Genomic DNA, 17,717 nt, shown 5'->3' on the forward strand with positions numbered 1-17,717 from the left:
ACTTTCAAACGTATTGATAGTATGTGTCATCTCTCTCTTTCTCTCCAAAGATAATAACAAAAAATGGATGCACAATTGCAAATGACAAGCTTGGAACATGCATCTCTGAAAAATTCTTCAAATCTATTTTCACTTTTCAAATACAATACTCCTAAACCAACTCTCTATTCCATTTAAATATTCTTCTCGTTTCTTGCTTGAGTGTGTGTGATAGATAGAAGAACATATAAAATAATGAGAAATATGTTGTTAATGTAACAATGGCTAGCCACATTTGACTTTGCCATTATGCTTTTTTATATAATAATTAGATTCTATTTAGCAAGTTGGAAAAGAGTTTTGGAGAAAAGCTAGGTGAATTTAGGGGGATAAAAGGGATAGAATAGTTGTTGGAGATCCTCCTAGAGTTATCATGGTATCCATGAAATAAAATAAAAAATGATTCGAACCATATAGTTAAGAGAAACCATGAACTAGGCCCGCATAGAAATATGCTATTGACACACCAACCTAAAGCGGATTTCGGGCCGAGCTCAGTAGAAGACCCCTTGGATCCTCTCAAAGGGTTTCCAACTGCTAGGAATTCTTCAGTCGTGGGCCTAATTAAACCAATCCCCTCACACTTGTAGTTTGGTGAGCCCTTGTCTTGAGTCGCACTCACTTCTCAGCCAACCAAGCCCTCATTACTCTATAAACAACACATCCCCCTACTGACCAAGGTATTCCATCTTTAGCTACTGTTTCCTGGTTATTTTACATAATCAATTCCCTTATATTAACTTAACCATCAGAGCACCTTTGGTCAACCTTCTTGGTTAGCCTTGGTTATGCTGAAAGTTTTTTCTTCTTTTGGTAGATATCTGGACCTTTGGCTAGAAGCCTAGAACTATGTTCAGATTCACCAGGCATCTTTACTGTATATAGTTCCATCCTTCTCACATCACCCGCTTATAAAAATATACCTTTGACCCAATATCATTAACAGTAACATTAGAATTGTCAAATTTTAGTAAAGCCATTATTAAAGATATTAAGGCCCAAGGCCCAATCATGGTCCTACTTGAATTGTAAGTGTTGTAACCTTGTATTTTTAGAATTAGCCTACCATAAATACCCGCAATGGATTCATTATAATATATGGAGTTTAATAATAAAGATATAGGTATGTCGATGTAAGCCATCAAGTCAAACCTTTTGCTTTGTTAGTCTACATTATTATTATTTTTTAATTATATTTTAACATGGTACTAAAAGCCAAACAAATCCTACCAACCATCACATATTTTCTTCTCTTCTCATAATTTTAAAAACATATATGTTTATTTATTTCCTCACAATACCAAGACAGTACTCAGTTACTTTCGCACCCAAAAAAAAAAAAAAAAAAAAAAAAAAAAAAGCATAATTGGTCTACGGTCTACCTTTATTGGTAGGGAACTAATGGTGCAAGGATGTGGAAGTTGCTGGCCGGGGAGAAGCATTATCTAAAGGTGAAGAGGTCGATCGGGATGACTTCATAAGAAATTGGTGGATTACTTGGTTTGTGTGCTGAAAAGATGCAAAAACAATTTGTGATCCCCACAGATGTACCTAGGGGTTTATTTAGCCACTAATGTTATGCTATATGTATGGTATTATTGCATGGTTTAGAGTCATGCTTCAGGGTTTATGGAAAATATATATATACATTGTTGAGCCTCTTTTTCTGCAGCTCCTATTTGTAGATACATGCACTAGTCTATTGTTTACATATATAGTGCAAGCGCTTTGCACCATGTGTTTTCGCCAAGTCTTCCACATACTTCATTTTATCTTATCTTCCATGCCTCCCTCCTTGTCGCACTAAACTCCTCATTATAAGAAAAAAAAAAATTCTGAAGAGCACCCTCAACGCCGTTAGAATATCCTGACTCATCACACGCTCATGTGGCCTCTATTAGTTGATATCCTTAAATTAGCTAGATCAAGATTCTCTTGATCTCATCATCATTGCGAGTCACTCTACAAGAGCATCAATCATAATTTATTCCTTATCCTGATAGAGCTATGTTAGTGCCACATAAAGTGGCACGGGAGTTGTGAATGGTAGAGAAGTGACACAAGTCACTCATGTGGAGACACCCTTCTACCATTCACAACTCGCCATATGGGTAAGTTATGGTACAAGCATAATTCATCCTCGTATGCATCTTTCTCATCTTTCATATTTTCTGACAGTACCATTTTGGTATAATTTCAACTACATTTAATGAGTATGTGCATCTAGGTGCTCATTGTCAGTTTCTATTAGTTCTCCATATTTAATTAGCATTTGACGTGATGCCAACTTTGTGGCTCATACTCTAGCCCCCTATGCTAAACATATTTCTTTTGATGTATTTTGGATAGAGGATTCTTCTCTTCCTGCTATGGAGACTTTGTATTTTGATTTAGCTCATTTATTAGTATTATAAAAATTATGTTTCGTTTTCAAAAGAAATGTAGCAATTATATCAAGTTGGCTAAAAACATTGTCGTGTTTGACTTTAGGATCGATCTTTCATCTTCCCATTATGGCCATATGGCACACCCACTTTGATTATTGACAACAATTAATGACTGACTGTGATGGCAATTGAATAAGCTAAGCCATATGACAGTAATATATATCCAACACGTGGTGCATGGGAATGCATTATTGAAACGAAGCTTCAAGGTAAGACAATCACTCATCCTCAAAATAAAAAATAAAAAATAAAAAAAATGAAAAAGAAAAAGAAAAAGGTAAGACAATCACAACAAACAACTTTCAATGAATCAAACGAAACAGTAATTCTAGAAGTTGGAAAAGAGTTCACTTATTTATGTATTTATTTGTGCATGTCTTTGCTTTTAATCGAAAAGAGTTCACTTATTTATGTATTTATAATTACTTATTTATGTATATTTTTTTTCAACCAAAAAAAAAAAAAGAAAAAGAAAAAGACTATAGCTCCGCCAAGAAAGTAATTATAGACCTAGCTATGTCGACACAGGCAGGTTTGAAATCGGTCATGACCATGAGTCCATGATAGGAAAGTTTAGAAAGAGCTAGAATTATGCTAAACTAAAAAATTTATATGATAATATAATTGAAACTGAACAATATAAGATAGGTAGTAAATACTAAATACTAAATATATATAATAAAAAAAATTACATTTATTTTACATTTTTTTTAGAGTTTCAATCTATGACGTTTGCTCTTGATAATAGCTCTTTATTATCGGACTAAGACACCAATCGACTTTAATTTGGTGTAGGTGGGGATTAAACTTAGTTATCAGAAACTTTACCAGTTGAGATAACTTTACTTGAATTTGAATAACGATAATATTTTAAACTCCTCAAAAAATTTTAGATAACGTTTTACTTAGAACAAATTATGTCTATACTATTAACACACTTATGGTGTGTCCAATGGCAAAAAAAACATGTTGTACAGTGTATATATAAGACAATGGCAAAAAATCAACAATATTAAAATTACATAATAAAAAGAAAAAAAGATTAAGTTATATGACGAATGCACATTATGCAAGATCAAGTTTATTATTAAAAAAATTATAGTGGATTATTAAAAGAATATAAATTAAATAATGATTTTTTGGTTGAAAAATAGCTAGAAACTCTTGGTGATGAAATTTTAATCAGATTAGTATTCTTAAACTGAAATATTTACTATAGAGTTTCATTTAGAGTAGCTATGTTTATTATTTTTAGTGTATTTATACTGTGCTACATGATATAGGGAGAAAGATAAAGAGAGAGAGAGAGAGAGAGAGAGAGAGAGAGGATGTTTGAACGCTTTGGTGCAATCACAGCCGGTAGCAAGGCACAATGTTTATTATATAGTTTAATAATAAGACATGATTTGGATATGAACTTCTATAATATTAATTTTATTACTATTAAATACTTTTGCAGTGAAAACTGAAAAAATTAAATGATTATTTTTAAATAATATTAGAGTGTGGTTCCAGTTAATTCAACTAGTAAAATTTTTTATAGTTGAATAAGAGATCTAGGTTCAATCATCGCCTACACCAAAAACTGATTGGTGTCTTGGTTTGATGATAAAAAGTTATCATCAAAAGTAGACGTTATAGATTTGAGTTAATTGTGAGTTGTGATTCATTCAGGTCATGAATTGAAATGGTTTAAAAAGTTTATGGTCTTTAACTCTTAAGTAAAATTTTTTTAATTTAAAATGTACATTAACTTTGAGTGCAAGTTGATAATATCTTTTTGGAATAATATCTCCTCCAATTAAATCCATTAATTTTTATTTAAATGTAAGATATATCATATGTGACATTTAAATAAATAAATAAAAGTCATGAATCGCACATCCAATTAAAAATAAGAAGGAATCAGAGGATTCGTTAAGGGGAGATCCTCGGTATAGAAATTATAATGTCTCCAAGAGGATGTGTAGTTTCAATAGTGTATTGAAAAAGAACCCTTTGGTTTTCTTAAAACTATAAGTGTAAAAGATAAAGAGCCATTTGTCAACGACTTGAGAAATCTAAAATTTACTTCCAAATAGAAGCTTCTTAAGAGTCTTTCTTATCAGCATACTGGATTGGTCTTAACCCCACAAAGTACTTCACCAAAAAAATATAAGAACATAAAAAAAAGAGAAATGAAAGCTACATGTGAAAGTCACGCATTTCATTTTTTTTTCTTTTGTTTACGCTTTGTTACTCTTTCACTCCTTATATATATATATATATATATATATATATATATATTTTTATATATGTAATGTATCTGTCTGTCTTGACTTATTCTTTCACCACAAAATTAATTTTCTTATTTCTACAAATTTCTTTGTTTTGAGGCTATTGTTCAATTCACCACTTTTGTACAATTTTGACTTTTGAATCCTAAAGAAGACCTTAATCGGCACTCTTCTATCATCAGTTTCTTTCTAGATTTTCTCCAAAAAAGGAGTTCGGTAGCACACCGGCAAATAAATTATGCTTTGCCGTCTCTATAATTATTGAACAGTGTTCAAATTTTAGACAAATCAAAGATTCACCTAATTTGGAAAAAAATATATTTGCCGTCTCTTTAGTTTATGCCGTTCATTATATTCTTATAGAGAACTTGCTTAGCAGTTAGCACTTGAAAACCTTTCTAATGATCATTTAATATTTATAGAAGTTTCTACAAATAAAATAATAATTTAATCCATTAATAATTTTTTAAATATAAATTATAGTTTGTGTTTATATATATATATATATATATATATACACACACACAATATTATTCATGGAAAAAAAATACTAACAACTAAGTAATACAGTACTATACCATGGTAATACTTTTTGCTGATATAATATATTGAAAATTCCCTCTTTAGATTGCATGCTTTATTTGTTCTTAACACACATATTGAATCTTGTGTCAATTAGATATTATTTACTATTCAATTTATTAAGTCATCTTTTATGCGTAGTTTAAAAACGAAAAACCAAAACTTGAAATTTATGGATAAGAAAGTTAGTGATTTCTGATCATATATATTGAAATTTTGCAAACAATATTGATATAAGAAGAAATTTTTCAAAATTCATATCTAATAAAAAATATATTGAGTAAGGTAACAATTTTTAAAGTTATATCATGTATAACTTGAACCTTACCTATATTTATGTAATTTTTTTTTTTTTTTTATAAAAAGAATTCTATGGTATATTTTCATATTTTAGGGTAAGGATCCCATAATTATCATAATATTTTTCTTTTCAATCATACTTAAATATGCTTTATTGTACTATTAATTAAGCTCAATCCCTAAAGAAGGCCTTTTTTTTTTTTTTTTTTTTTTTTTAAGTTTCAAGCCAAAACACCAAATGAGGTTCATTTTAATAAGGGTAAAATTTGAATCAAGTCTCTTATCGACAACCTTACGAGTCTTTCATAAATTAGAAAAATTATACAATCCTCATGATAGACCACGCTATTTGTTTATCATTTTATTAAAAGACTCACTTGTTTAAAATTGCTAGGATAATCTAACAAAAAATTTCTTATCATCAGTTGACTTAACAAATTTAAATATGTGAGAGTTTTTTAGTAGAATGGTAGACAAGTGACATGGTCAACCATAAGAATTATGTAATTTCTCCATAAATTACTAGTTTGTTTTTATTTTTATTTTTAGATAGTATTATATTTTGGTTTTTTTTTGGGTAAGTTTCAATAATATCCCTTCTAAAAGTTTGACTTATTTGAAATATGTAGAGTTTACATAATTCAATTATGCTTTCAAGATTTTGTACTCATATATACCATGTGGATATACTTAGACTATCACTGAGGATCCTATATCATCATTTATATATATATATATATATATATATATATAATTTGATAGTTACGATAATAGGGAAGATGATTCAAACCCTAGTTTTTCTCATAACAGAAAGCACAATGCCACTAGGCTATGAGGTTCATGGCCTATACCATCATTTTGGTCTAGAGAAATATGTAATAAAAAAAATTACAATATAAGCAAAAATTAGTCTAAATTGAAATTTGCACTTTTGAAATTTGGGGTAATGTTGAATTTTCCTCTTAAAATATTAATTTTTTTATTCATAACCCAAAAATTACCTATCGTTGGGAAGTATATCCTTCTATTCATATCCGTTGATGAGTTCTCCATCAAATGCTAACTCATCCCAAAACGATGTAGTTTTAATGTACACCATGTCATTTTGTCCCAATCAATAAAAAAATAATTCAACATTTTATTTTATTTTCTTGTAAAAAAAAAAAAAATTGTTTATCTCATGTTCCAAGAAAATCGAACAAGTATTTTGTTCACATACCTAAAACTCATATTAAAAAAAAAAAAAAAACAAAAAACAAAAACAAAAAGGCTTATCTCCATGAATCTCACATGGTTGAACATACTCTCATCCTCTAAAATCAATAAATGAGTTTCAACCATGAAAATACCTTAAAAACCAAACCACAACAACCTAGCTAGCACCAATTCAAGCTCAAAATATAAATAAACAAACCTCATTTCTAGTTGAATTCAACCTCTTTTCACAATGGAGCCGATTCACCCCATTCTATTGTCATTTGCTGTTGCATAATTCATACTTCACTCTCTTAACATTGCTGCACGAGTAAAATGAGAGAGAATGAATTTTTTTTTTTGGGGTTTTTTTTTTCCTTCTCTTTTTTGATAAATGCTAATTTTTATTTATTTATAGGTGTGTATTTTAAATAACTATATTTTAATTGGACGAGGCTTTAATGGGCTCAAAACAACTGTAATATTAGTGTTAAAACTAGCCAACTTGTTAACGGGTATAGCCATGGAAGGATTTTTTTTTTTTCCCCAAATGTTGGGTAACATTAGGGGGGTACGGATCGAATTTTTGAAATTTTAGTGAGACAAAATTTAAATCATTTATTTGAGACTTTTAGGGTGTAAATTACAATTTAATCCAAAATATAAATCTAACTTTGATTTAACGTAGAATCAACCTATGTAACACAAAGAAGAAGAAAGAGAATCCTAAAGTGCTGGACAAGCTATTATACACCTGTACTCTTGTAGTTCATCCCTGACTTTACAAACGATCTGGATGGGGTTAACGCCACCAATATTTTAGTGTATTTGGGCAAAAATGAATATGCATGCATGTCTCTTCACGTTTTGTTAGGAGCAAACTGAGACTTTTGCCTGATTATTATTATTATTATAGTAATTAACTTATTTTATATTTTATAAAATATCAGGAAGTAATTAACTTAGTAGCAAAAAATCTTCTCAAAAAAAAAAAAAAAAAAAAAAAACTTAGTAACAAACAATATAAAGTGTTGAAGTCGTTTAAGAATGTCATGCACTTCTAAAACCGTGTTTTTAATTAGATACAATTTTAAGTTTGGTAGAATAAAGAAATTATACTTTTATAACACGATTTTATATAATAATGTAAACTCATTAGTTTAAAAGATGATTTTAATTAAAATATACACACATATAATTTTCAAGGGACAAAGTTTGATAACAAATTTGGTTGCAGTAAAAAACTACAACTCCACTCAATATATTTTTTTTTTATTAAATGTGAATTTTAACAAATCTACTATTATATTATATTTTGTTTTTATATCTTTTATACTTGCAAATTTTTAGAAAATCCAGGATAATTAACTAATTGTAAAAGATAGTTAGATTTTTAAAATATGTAATCTCGTTAATCTTTTTAGTAGAAGTAATACAGTTTGTAGTCAAACTTTGTCCATTTTAAATGTATGATATTTTTAGAATAAATTATTCAGCAAGATACGGCAGACTTTGTGATCAAAAAATAAGGAGGACTTGGACCGCTATCTCTTTTGCAGCTGACTAAACCTTCACACGCGAAGTCATTTCACTACCAAACCCAAAAGGAAACTTGAAGCCCAAACTTCGCTTAACGAAAAAAAAAATGAAATACACGTTGTCGAATGGTTCTCAATATAATATTAGTTCAAATTGCAAAAGCTTATGTAAATGTGCCAAAAAAAATCCCAAAAATTATTCAATCAAATTGGTTTTTTTTTTTTTTTTTTTTTTTAAATTTTTTATAGAGGTAACTAAATTAAACCTTTCAGCGTATACCATATGATATGACAACAAATAACATTAATATTTTAGTATTGAGGGAACAATATATTTTGGTAAGGTAATAAGAGAACTTAGAGATTACTATACGTTGCATGCATTTAGAAATCCTTGTTAATTATGCTCATCAAGTTTATGTGATTTGAAAGATAGAAATATTTCTACCAAATCCATTTAGAAAATATATTTAGTCAACTAAACAAGATAAATCAACATAGATTATTTATTGGGCAGGAATGATATAGATTGTAAAACAAGGTATAATCAATAGACTACAAACGATCCCTAACTATGAATATGACCAGTTTAGCAAAAAAAACTATGAATATGACCAAAAAAGTCACCATTTCACAGAAGCTTCTACGAAGAAAACTTCAAATTCTGAGGTCTTTATATAGCCACAATGATATGGGATCACATCTCTTCAGCCCTCACCTTCTCTTTCAAAACCTCTCTCTCTCTCTCTCTCTCTCTCGGTGAAAGAAATGGCTTCCTCTAAGTTAGTGGCTTTTCTAGCTGTGCTTGTGGTACTGCTTCCCATGTCTGCACTAGGAGCAAATAATACTGATCCTTTCTTAGGTATTTCCACCCTCTTCTTTGTACTTTGAGCTGATTGTTTTGGGTGTCATATACACATGAACACGTTACATATAAGCGTACGCTTTGATCTTCTTACTCAAAAAGATCATTAAATAAACCCCAGAAACACTCAATAATGTTTTTTTTTTTTTTTTTGGGTTTGAATTGCAGCAAGGGTGTGTGAAGAAGTGGAATGTGGAAAGGGAACTTGCGTAGCAGATCTAAGTTACCCACTTGGTTTCCACTGTCAATGCGATCAAGGTTGGAAGCGTAATGATGATGGTTATGCGGATCTCGCATTTCTTCCCTGTGTGATACCTAATTGTAAGTTCTTTTTTCTTCATTTTTTAAAAATAAATTATTTATGATTGTATACTATAAACCTCTCCCACAAGAAATACTCTTTATTATTATTATTATTTTCTGAGTTACCTTTGCTTGATAGAGTACTATACAACTTAGGTGCATATAAGAAATTAAGAATGGCCCCAATCATTAGTTTGGATGGTACCTTCTCATGCACTGAGTGCATGAGTATGTGAGGAGTCTTAATTCTGGGGCGGATAAAGAAAAATAGTCAACGGCATAAGAGTGAGTAATATTTGGCCAAACCCAAATTGTTGTAAGGAAAAAAGAAAAAAAAAAAAAAAAAAAAAAAATTCCTTAGGCCATAGAACTTACAGAGAGCGATGCTATAAAATGTAATCAAGTCTTTATAAAATTAAATGACTTATATAAATATTGTCTCTATTCTCATTTATTAGAAGAACTAAGGTTCGAATATTTCTTTTTCCATTATTATAAATTATAATTATCGAATTATTAAAAAAATAAAATTATTATGAACCATTGGTACTTTGAAACCCAGACTCAAAGGTATTTTCTCTTCTATTCCTCTTTGGATACTGATCATCCTAGTGAATCAATCTCATATACCGTGAACAAAGTTGGGGGAGAAGAACTGGTTGACTTTTTCACCCACCATGAACAAGGAAATTCAACTAAAGCTGCACAAAAAACATCATTGTCCACAATAGTTTGGCACCATAAATGAACAGATAGACATATGGTCCAATATTTGTATAGTTGAATATTATTAATTAGAAAAAAATAAAAAATCTGTGATTTTAATTAACAAAATAAGTCAAATTTTCATGCATGCCTTTTAACTCTTTTAAATTTCTTGTTTGTGCAGGTACTTTGAAATACTCTGGGTGCCAGCCAACCCCTCCTCCAGTTCCAGAAAAAACGAATCCATACAACCTATCTGCCTTTGACCGTAATTACAATATAATAATTTTGATTAAATCTTAATCAATTTCTCTACCTTTGGACTAATTTATAAATATTTTCTTATTTATTTATTTTTATAGCTTGCTACTGGTCCTATTGTGGACTAGGGTCATGTACCCGGAACCAGACATATAGACATCTCTGTACATGCCAGTCGGGTTCTTATAATCTTCTCAACATATCAGTCTTCCCATGCTACAGTGAATGTAAAAACCTGAACCTCTTTTTTTTTTTTTTTTTTAAATTTATTCTTGAAAAACCTGAACCTGTTGTGTTAATTTGTATAAGAAGAATAAAAAAAGTTTTTAACTATCATTTTTATTCCAAAACTTAATGAGAAGTAGTGCATTTGATTATTTAATTAATATTATAATGATGATCATGCAATATATATGAAAAATAGTAAAATACTGACTGGAGCTTTGGAATTTTGTATATTAAGGTACACTTGGATCTGATTGTGCATCGCTTGGGATTAAAGTTTCAAATAGTACTTCTTCAGGTGGAAGTGGGACTAGTCAAGGTGAGAATATTGAACGTGCAAAGCATTTCTTCTTGATATTTATTTTTCAGTCTCGGGTTCTGGCTCCTTTTTTTTAAGGATTTTTTTTTTCATTTTTTTTGAACATGGTAGAAATTAACAAATCTATGTGGATAATATTATTTTCTAGGAATTGAAGATTTCATAGGGTCTTGATTTATTATATTATTATGAACAAAGTTTTTTTTTTTTTTTTTTTTTTTTTTTAAATAGTTTGGAAAGAAATTCTTTAAACTCTTATTAAAAAATTAACATGGTTATATATTTTAAAAATCTGCATGTTCTCTGTGTTCTTAATCTGCATGTCAAATTTCGTTCAAATCAATATATTAATTACTATTCGATCTATAAACATATTTTTTATACATAATTTAAGATTAAAAAATTTTGAAATTTAAATGATTGATGATATAACCTTTTTTTTTTCTTTTTGAGAAGATAATATAGTTATTAATCTTTGATTTTCTTGAAATTTTGCAAACATGGAGTATAATAAGAAAATGCAAGAATTTGTTAAAATTCACATCTAATAAAAAGATGTAAAGGAAGTTTGAAGAGTTACTAAATTTTGTCAAAAGAATATTCCCTAAGTTTTTGCAAGTCTTGGCCGGATTTAAAGAATTGTTCAAAGGACAGATGTCACATACCGAATTGTTACATAAGATTTTTTGCTTTTCTGGGCAAGCAATTGTTACATAAGCTCAAACGTCTACACTGTTGACTTGAGTGCATCTTGTATTGTTGTGTTCAAATTAACACCTACCAATTGGTTAATTATGTTATGATGATAATATAGACAATAATGTAAAGTCAAAATTAGCTCAATCTATGTTTAATTATTATGGCTTTTGTGTGGAGTTTGTGGTATACTATATCTATTAGAACCTCATTTTTTCTTCTTTCTGTGTGAGATTGTTTCAAACTTTTTTATATAAAAAAAAAAATGCCAAAACAAAATCTTCCAATATAATTGTCCTTCTCACATTTTAATTTTTTATGAATGCCCACATCTTAAAATTTAACAATATCACTTTAGGCCAAACCATTTCAAACAAGAATTATTGCTCCTAGATCATGACTAAATACATAATGAGCAAGATTATTTTTTTAAGTGTTTTTTTTTTAAGTTCTCAAAAGGAGGACAAATAGAAAATTTGAACAAAAGACTTTTACTTTATGAGATGTGTACTCTAAACCATTATGTGCTATCTCTTGATATCATAATCAAATTATGTACATGTAAAATGGAAATATTGCAGACATAATCTTGACTAATTTGATGAGGATTTATCGTTGATCTCAAAATTTTGAGATTAAAACTTTATTATTGTTGTAAAAAGAAAAATTGCATTAAGTGACTAAAAAGTCACAAATCTGATGTTGATCTCCTTTATTTTTGTTTCCAGCAAACTCATTTCTGCCAGGAAATTTCCATTGGATGACTCTATTGATGGTGTCAGTGGGTCTGGTCTTCTGGAAGTAGTAGGTTGCATAGTATTACATGAAGATCTAGCAAGCTTGTCTCTCCTATACGGCTTCTAGTTCCATCATCACATATAGTACGAGATATTTGACATACACATATACGTATACAAATTCATTTGGAGCTTTTGTTTTTGTCTGAATCATACGGAGCATTGTTGTTTTCATTTTTCTCCTGCATTTTTATGTACAAAGTTTGTATTAATAAGTCTGAAACACAGTCATGGGTGGTGAATGGCTGCTGTATAGAAGACAGTAGAATAAAAATTAGGATTATTTGTAGTTGTTTTGTCTATTAAACACTGATGTGCATACATCATCATTTATTTATATATTTATTGGAACTTAGCTTATTCTACTTTTTTTTTTTGCTAAAATTAAGAAGAAAAAAAAAAAAAAAGCCAAACTAAATGTACAGGCACTTAGGGCACGTTTGATACTTTATGATCCATAATATAATAATTATTCCTAAAAAATAACCAATCAATTGTTATTGCAACTATCAAGACCCAAATCCCTGGAATATGAATTTAGATGCATGACAACTTACTGATCTTACATAACTCAATAAACATAAATAATCCAAAGATTAAATAAAACTCCCAAATAAACAATGCTCTTAATAAACTACTTACAATATCTAAAATCCACAATTTAGAAATAATCTCCAAATGCTGAAAAATCTTAAGCGAAATAAAAATAACAAAAAAAAAATCCTATAAGGCTTCAAGCATTATTGAAGTCGCCTAAAAACTCGCATGCTCTACCTTGCACCTTACGAAGTGATCCAAAGGTTCTGTTTTCCAACTAAACTTTAATCTGAAAATTGTAATGATGGGGTGAGCCACACATCTGGTAAGCAATTATATACAATATACAACAAAATAGAGTCAAACAAAGCATAAGTATTTTGATTTCACAAATTCACTCAATGATATCCAATATGGTTTTCCAAAATATATAATGAACCACTTAATACATAAGTAATCAAATCTTAAAATCATTCAAAAACACATACAAATAATTGATCAGAGCACAATGTCACATATACACATATCACATATTCTCACATACAATCCTGTGAGCGGATACTAACATCTAACTTCTGCTGGTGAGGGATCAACACTTATTCTCACATACAACCTTGTGAGGTGGCTTACACATATATCTGATAAATTCTAAAAACACTTATTTTGAGTCACATATCACAAAATCAAAGTTTATACAAAATAGAATAATTTATTTGATATTAACAATTATTCCAAATACAAAGGCATATCGAAGATCATAATATCAAATTGAACATAAATGAAAAGATGCTTGACTCTCTTAGGGAGTGAATAAGAACTGAGGAGTTTATATAAATATTTTATAATTCTTAAGTCTGAAAGCTCAATTTGCTAAAAGAAATGTTTTAAATACCGTTTGGAAAAAAAGAAAAAGAAAAGAAAAGGAATATGACTTTGAAAATCACTTGGTTTTTAAACAATTTATAGAACAAGAATCTTTTTAGAAAACTGACATTGAAACACAATTCTTTCCGGAAAATATTTTAGTTTAGAAATCATCTTTTAAATAAGATTTGACCATTCAAAACGTTATTTAAAATTTGAAGTTTCTCTTTAAAACACTATTTAAAAGTCGAAGTTTCTCTTTCAATGATGAAAAAATACTTTCAATAAACTTTAGAAAACGTAAATTTAAAAACATAACTTTTGAAAACCTTTGACATCTAAGAACCTAAAGGATAGAATTTGTGCATATTATGCATAATTATTTACCTCTCTTACTAATACATTTGAACATGGCTGAACACTTTAATCTTCTGTAAGTTCTAAACAAAAGAATGCTTTAATCAGTAAGCATGAAATCTAATCCTTACAAACCTTTTGTTTCCTACTGTCCTACAAAAATCAGGTATGAAAACTACTTTTGTATATACCATTGAATTAAGGAATTTAATATTCCTTATCAAAGTCCCACCTCAACAATATTTCCCCAAAACTAATATGTACTACTAGAGTTCAAACAAATTTCTATAACCACAATTGATATTCTAGGCCACCCTGAAATACTCTATAAGATCCAAATATATATTTATAGTATCCATGGAAAATCTCTACCCGTAGGACTTAGCAACCTATAGCATGTATTGACTAAAATTTTTGAAACTTGAAACAATATTATAGATTACAATAAGAGTCAAGAATTCAGCACTACTCCAAGGTTGTGTTAACTCCAGGAACTTTTGAGACTAAATCCTTTTATATATTTCTATATAAAAAATCTCTATTCATTGCACTGTTATGAGCATTCAGGGATTTCGTGAAAAAAATCACTTAATAGAATAGAAACAAGAATTTTTGAATCTATATATTGGCCCTATCCAAATGACATTACTAAAATTGTAAGACACAAAACTTCTAAAGGCTTATCACCTATTCATGCGTTCATATGGAATAATCATGGAAACCATTTTAATTTTTGTCTCTAATAGTGAGAAATCATATCTTGAACAATTTGTTTGCCTCTTCAATTGTATGTGTTTTAAACTCCAAGGAAAAAATACAGCTCCTAACCTTCTTAGTGATGAAACTCTAATTTATCTCTTCCTCTACCCTATATTTAATGCATCAAAGATGTGGGCTTAGTGGGGTAATAGGCTGCAATTACTAACAAAAGTAATTATGGCCCATTGATTATGTGTGTGTGTATATATATATATATAAAATAACTTCAAATAAAGATATGTGGGGCATTATAGCAGCACTTACTATTACCTTGAGATTTGACCTTTAGAATTAAGCTAATTATGATTTATGAAAATAAAAAGATTCATGTATCAAGGAAAAAGTTACTTTTGACTAAAATTGTGTAATAAATTCTGTACAAAAATCTTTACAAAATTATCTACTTTAGAAGTACAATCAAAACCATTGGATGTGGTTACAAAACAAGGCATTAATGGTCTGTTTGGATATCGTTTATTTTGCTGTAACTAAAAACTTATTGTTGAAAGTACTGTAGATAAAAGTAAAAGTTAGCTGAAATAGTACAATAGAGCCTATGAATAGTACCAAAAAGTGTAGTGGGGCCTATGAATAGTACCAAAAATAAGCTGAATGGTGAAATAATTTTCATTTTTCATTGGTATCCAAATGGAGGCTATGTAGAATGGTTTGAAATTTTTAGTTCATACCCAAAACCAAAGAGAATCTTGATTTGGTTGGTCGTGATCCACTCTAAATACAATAATGTCTCCTCTTTAGAGGACTCTCCATGATTGTAGCATCTAAAATCTGAGAAATTATTAGGTCCACCAGGAGGATTGCTGACGTGACTGACGTGGTCCTCCTTGACCTCCCAACCAATAAAATGATTTTATTTAGGCAAATGTGACATCACTTGGTAATTTTTATTTTTTATTCCTTATGCTGATTAGGAAATTCACTCACGCATTTACATAAATGACATTATCTTATTGGTTGGGAAGATCACATCAGCAGTCCTCCTAGAAGACTTAATAATTTCTCCTAAAATCTCTCCTAAAGAAAACCCAAACTTAACTTCCCTTATTTATGTTTCACTTCACTGCTAAAGAAAAAAAATCCATTATTTTTCTTTGCTCAGTCGCACACACTGCACTCACAAACTCTTCTTCATTTGTGAGCTCTACAAAAACATGCAGAGAAAATCCAAGCTTTATTGTCTCTTTTCTTGTGCTACCTCTCAAGCAAAAAATCAATTTCACTAAATTGTAAACTACACTCTTAAAATTTGGAGGTGTTTGGATTTTATACCGTGAAGTTTTAAAATTTGGATTTTATCCCATGAAGTTTTATTCTGTTTGCATTAGTAGCCTCTTCATTCATAAATTTGGTTAAATGTCACGTAAACTTGTCATGCGTATTTTGTTTGTCCAATAAAATGATGTCACATCATTTTTGTAGCCTAAAAAAATTTAAATAATTTAAAATGACAAGGCAAAATAAAAATGACGTGACATCTTTTTTTATTGGATAAACTAAATATGCGAGGCAAGCTTATGTGGCACTTAATGGAAAATATGGATGGAAGAACTACTAATGCAAATAGAATAGAACTTCAACATATAAAATTCAAATTTTGAATCTTCACAATATAAAATACAAATACCTCAAATTTTAGCAGTGTAATTTATAATTTAGCCAATCAATTTTTATCTCTCTTAGTTTCATGCCTAATTATACCATAGGAATGACTCTTGTGCGAAAGCCATCAAATCCTATTTATAGGACTTCAATCCTTATTTCTTAGCGAATGAGTACATTACTTCTTTGACATAAAATACCAATTATTTATTTAACAAAAAAAAAAAAAAAAAAAAAAAACCTTTCCTTCCACACCAACAAGAAAATCCAATGAACTTTTTAAATTAAAATAAGAATTTGAGACAATTTTCCAATATAAGATTCCTCAATTTGAGATTTCAATGTAAGACATAAATCATTAATTCAAAGTCATTAATTAAAATTGAAGCAACAAGTTCTATAACTTATCAGAAATTTCGTTATTCTCTTTTAGTCTTTTTTTCAACTTTTTCCCCCTTAAGGGACTGGCTTTTAAGACGAAACTTTCTTTTCTTTTTTTCTTTTCTTTTTTGGGGGGGGGGGGGGGGGGGGGGGGTGTGGGATGGGGGGAATTAAAAAAAAAAAAAAAAGAAACACTAAAATCATGTTTCGCAACCGACTCCAATCTAGAACTTCTAGAACATCAAAAGCGACTGAACACCCTTTGTCAAATGTCAAATGTCAAATCGTAAGTAAGAATAAGTAAACGGTAATTAGATTGTTGAAAGGAACTCTTGTATATACAATTTTTTCATAGACAAAGAGGTCAAAATCAGATTAGGCCTAAATTTTAATCCAAAATGTCTTCTTCTGAGGCACTGATTTTAACACGAAATTTTTTTTTTTGTCCACTTGGTTTATTTTAGGTGGGGGATCATGCTGAAACTTGCAAGTAAGCATGTGACTTATTTTAATGGTCTGAACCTACTTAATTTTATTATATATATATATATTTTTTATCATAGTCTTTCTTTTGAGGGAAGTCATCTGAATGGATGAATTGGTCAACCAGTTTGGGTGTGCACGTCTCTCTAAATTTTAGAGTGAAAAATTG

At 29.5% G+C, this 17,717-nt stretch overlaps 1 protein-coding gene across 1 annotated transcript; it reads left to right on the top strand.

Annotated features, from left to right (window-relative positions):
* Positions 1-9,066: 9,066 nt before the first annotated feature.
* LOC126717369 (uncharacterized) lies at positions 9,067-12,907 on the top strand. The gene is made up of 6 exons (XM_050419045.1): positions 9,067-9,238; positions 9,410-9,562; positions 10,434-10,517; positions 10,612-10,737; positions 10,974-11,054; positions 12,479-12,907. The coding sequence occupies exons 1-6, from the start codon at positions 9,145-9,147 to the stop codon at positions 12,553-12,555; spliced, it is 615 nt and encodes a 204-aa protein (XP_050275002.1). The 5' UTR covers positions 9,067-9,144; the 3' UTR covers positions 12,556-12,907.
* Positions 12,908-17,717: the final 4,810 nt, after the last annotated feature.

This window comes from Quercus robur, chromosome 3 (assembly GCF_932294415.1).
Source record: "Quercus robur chromosome 3, dhQueRobu3.1, whole genome shotgun sequence".
NCBI classification, from domain to species: Eukaryota; Viridiplantae; Streptophyta; class Magnoliopsida; order Fagales; family Fagaceae; genus Quercus; species Quercus robur.

Excerpts from the sequence above, each read along its gene's own strand:
- LOC126717369 (XM_050419045.1), top strand. The coding sequence starts at position 9,145 with ATGGCTTCCTCTAAGTTAGTGGCTTTTCTAGCTGTGCTTGTGGTACTG. Across the intron at positions 9,239-9,409 it reads TAATACTGATCCTTTCTTAG|CAAGGGTGTGTGAAGAAGTG; the intron begins GTATTTCCACCC and ends TTTGAATTGCAG. Across the intron at positions 10,518-10,611 it reads CAACCTATCTGCCTTTGACC|CTTGCTACTGGTCCTATTGT; the intron begins GTAATTACAATA and ends TTATTTTTATAG.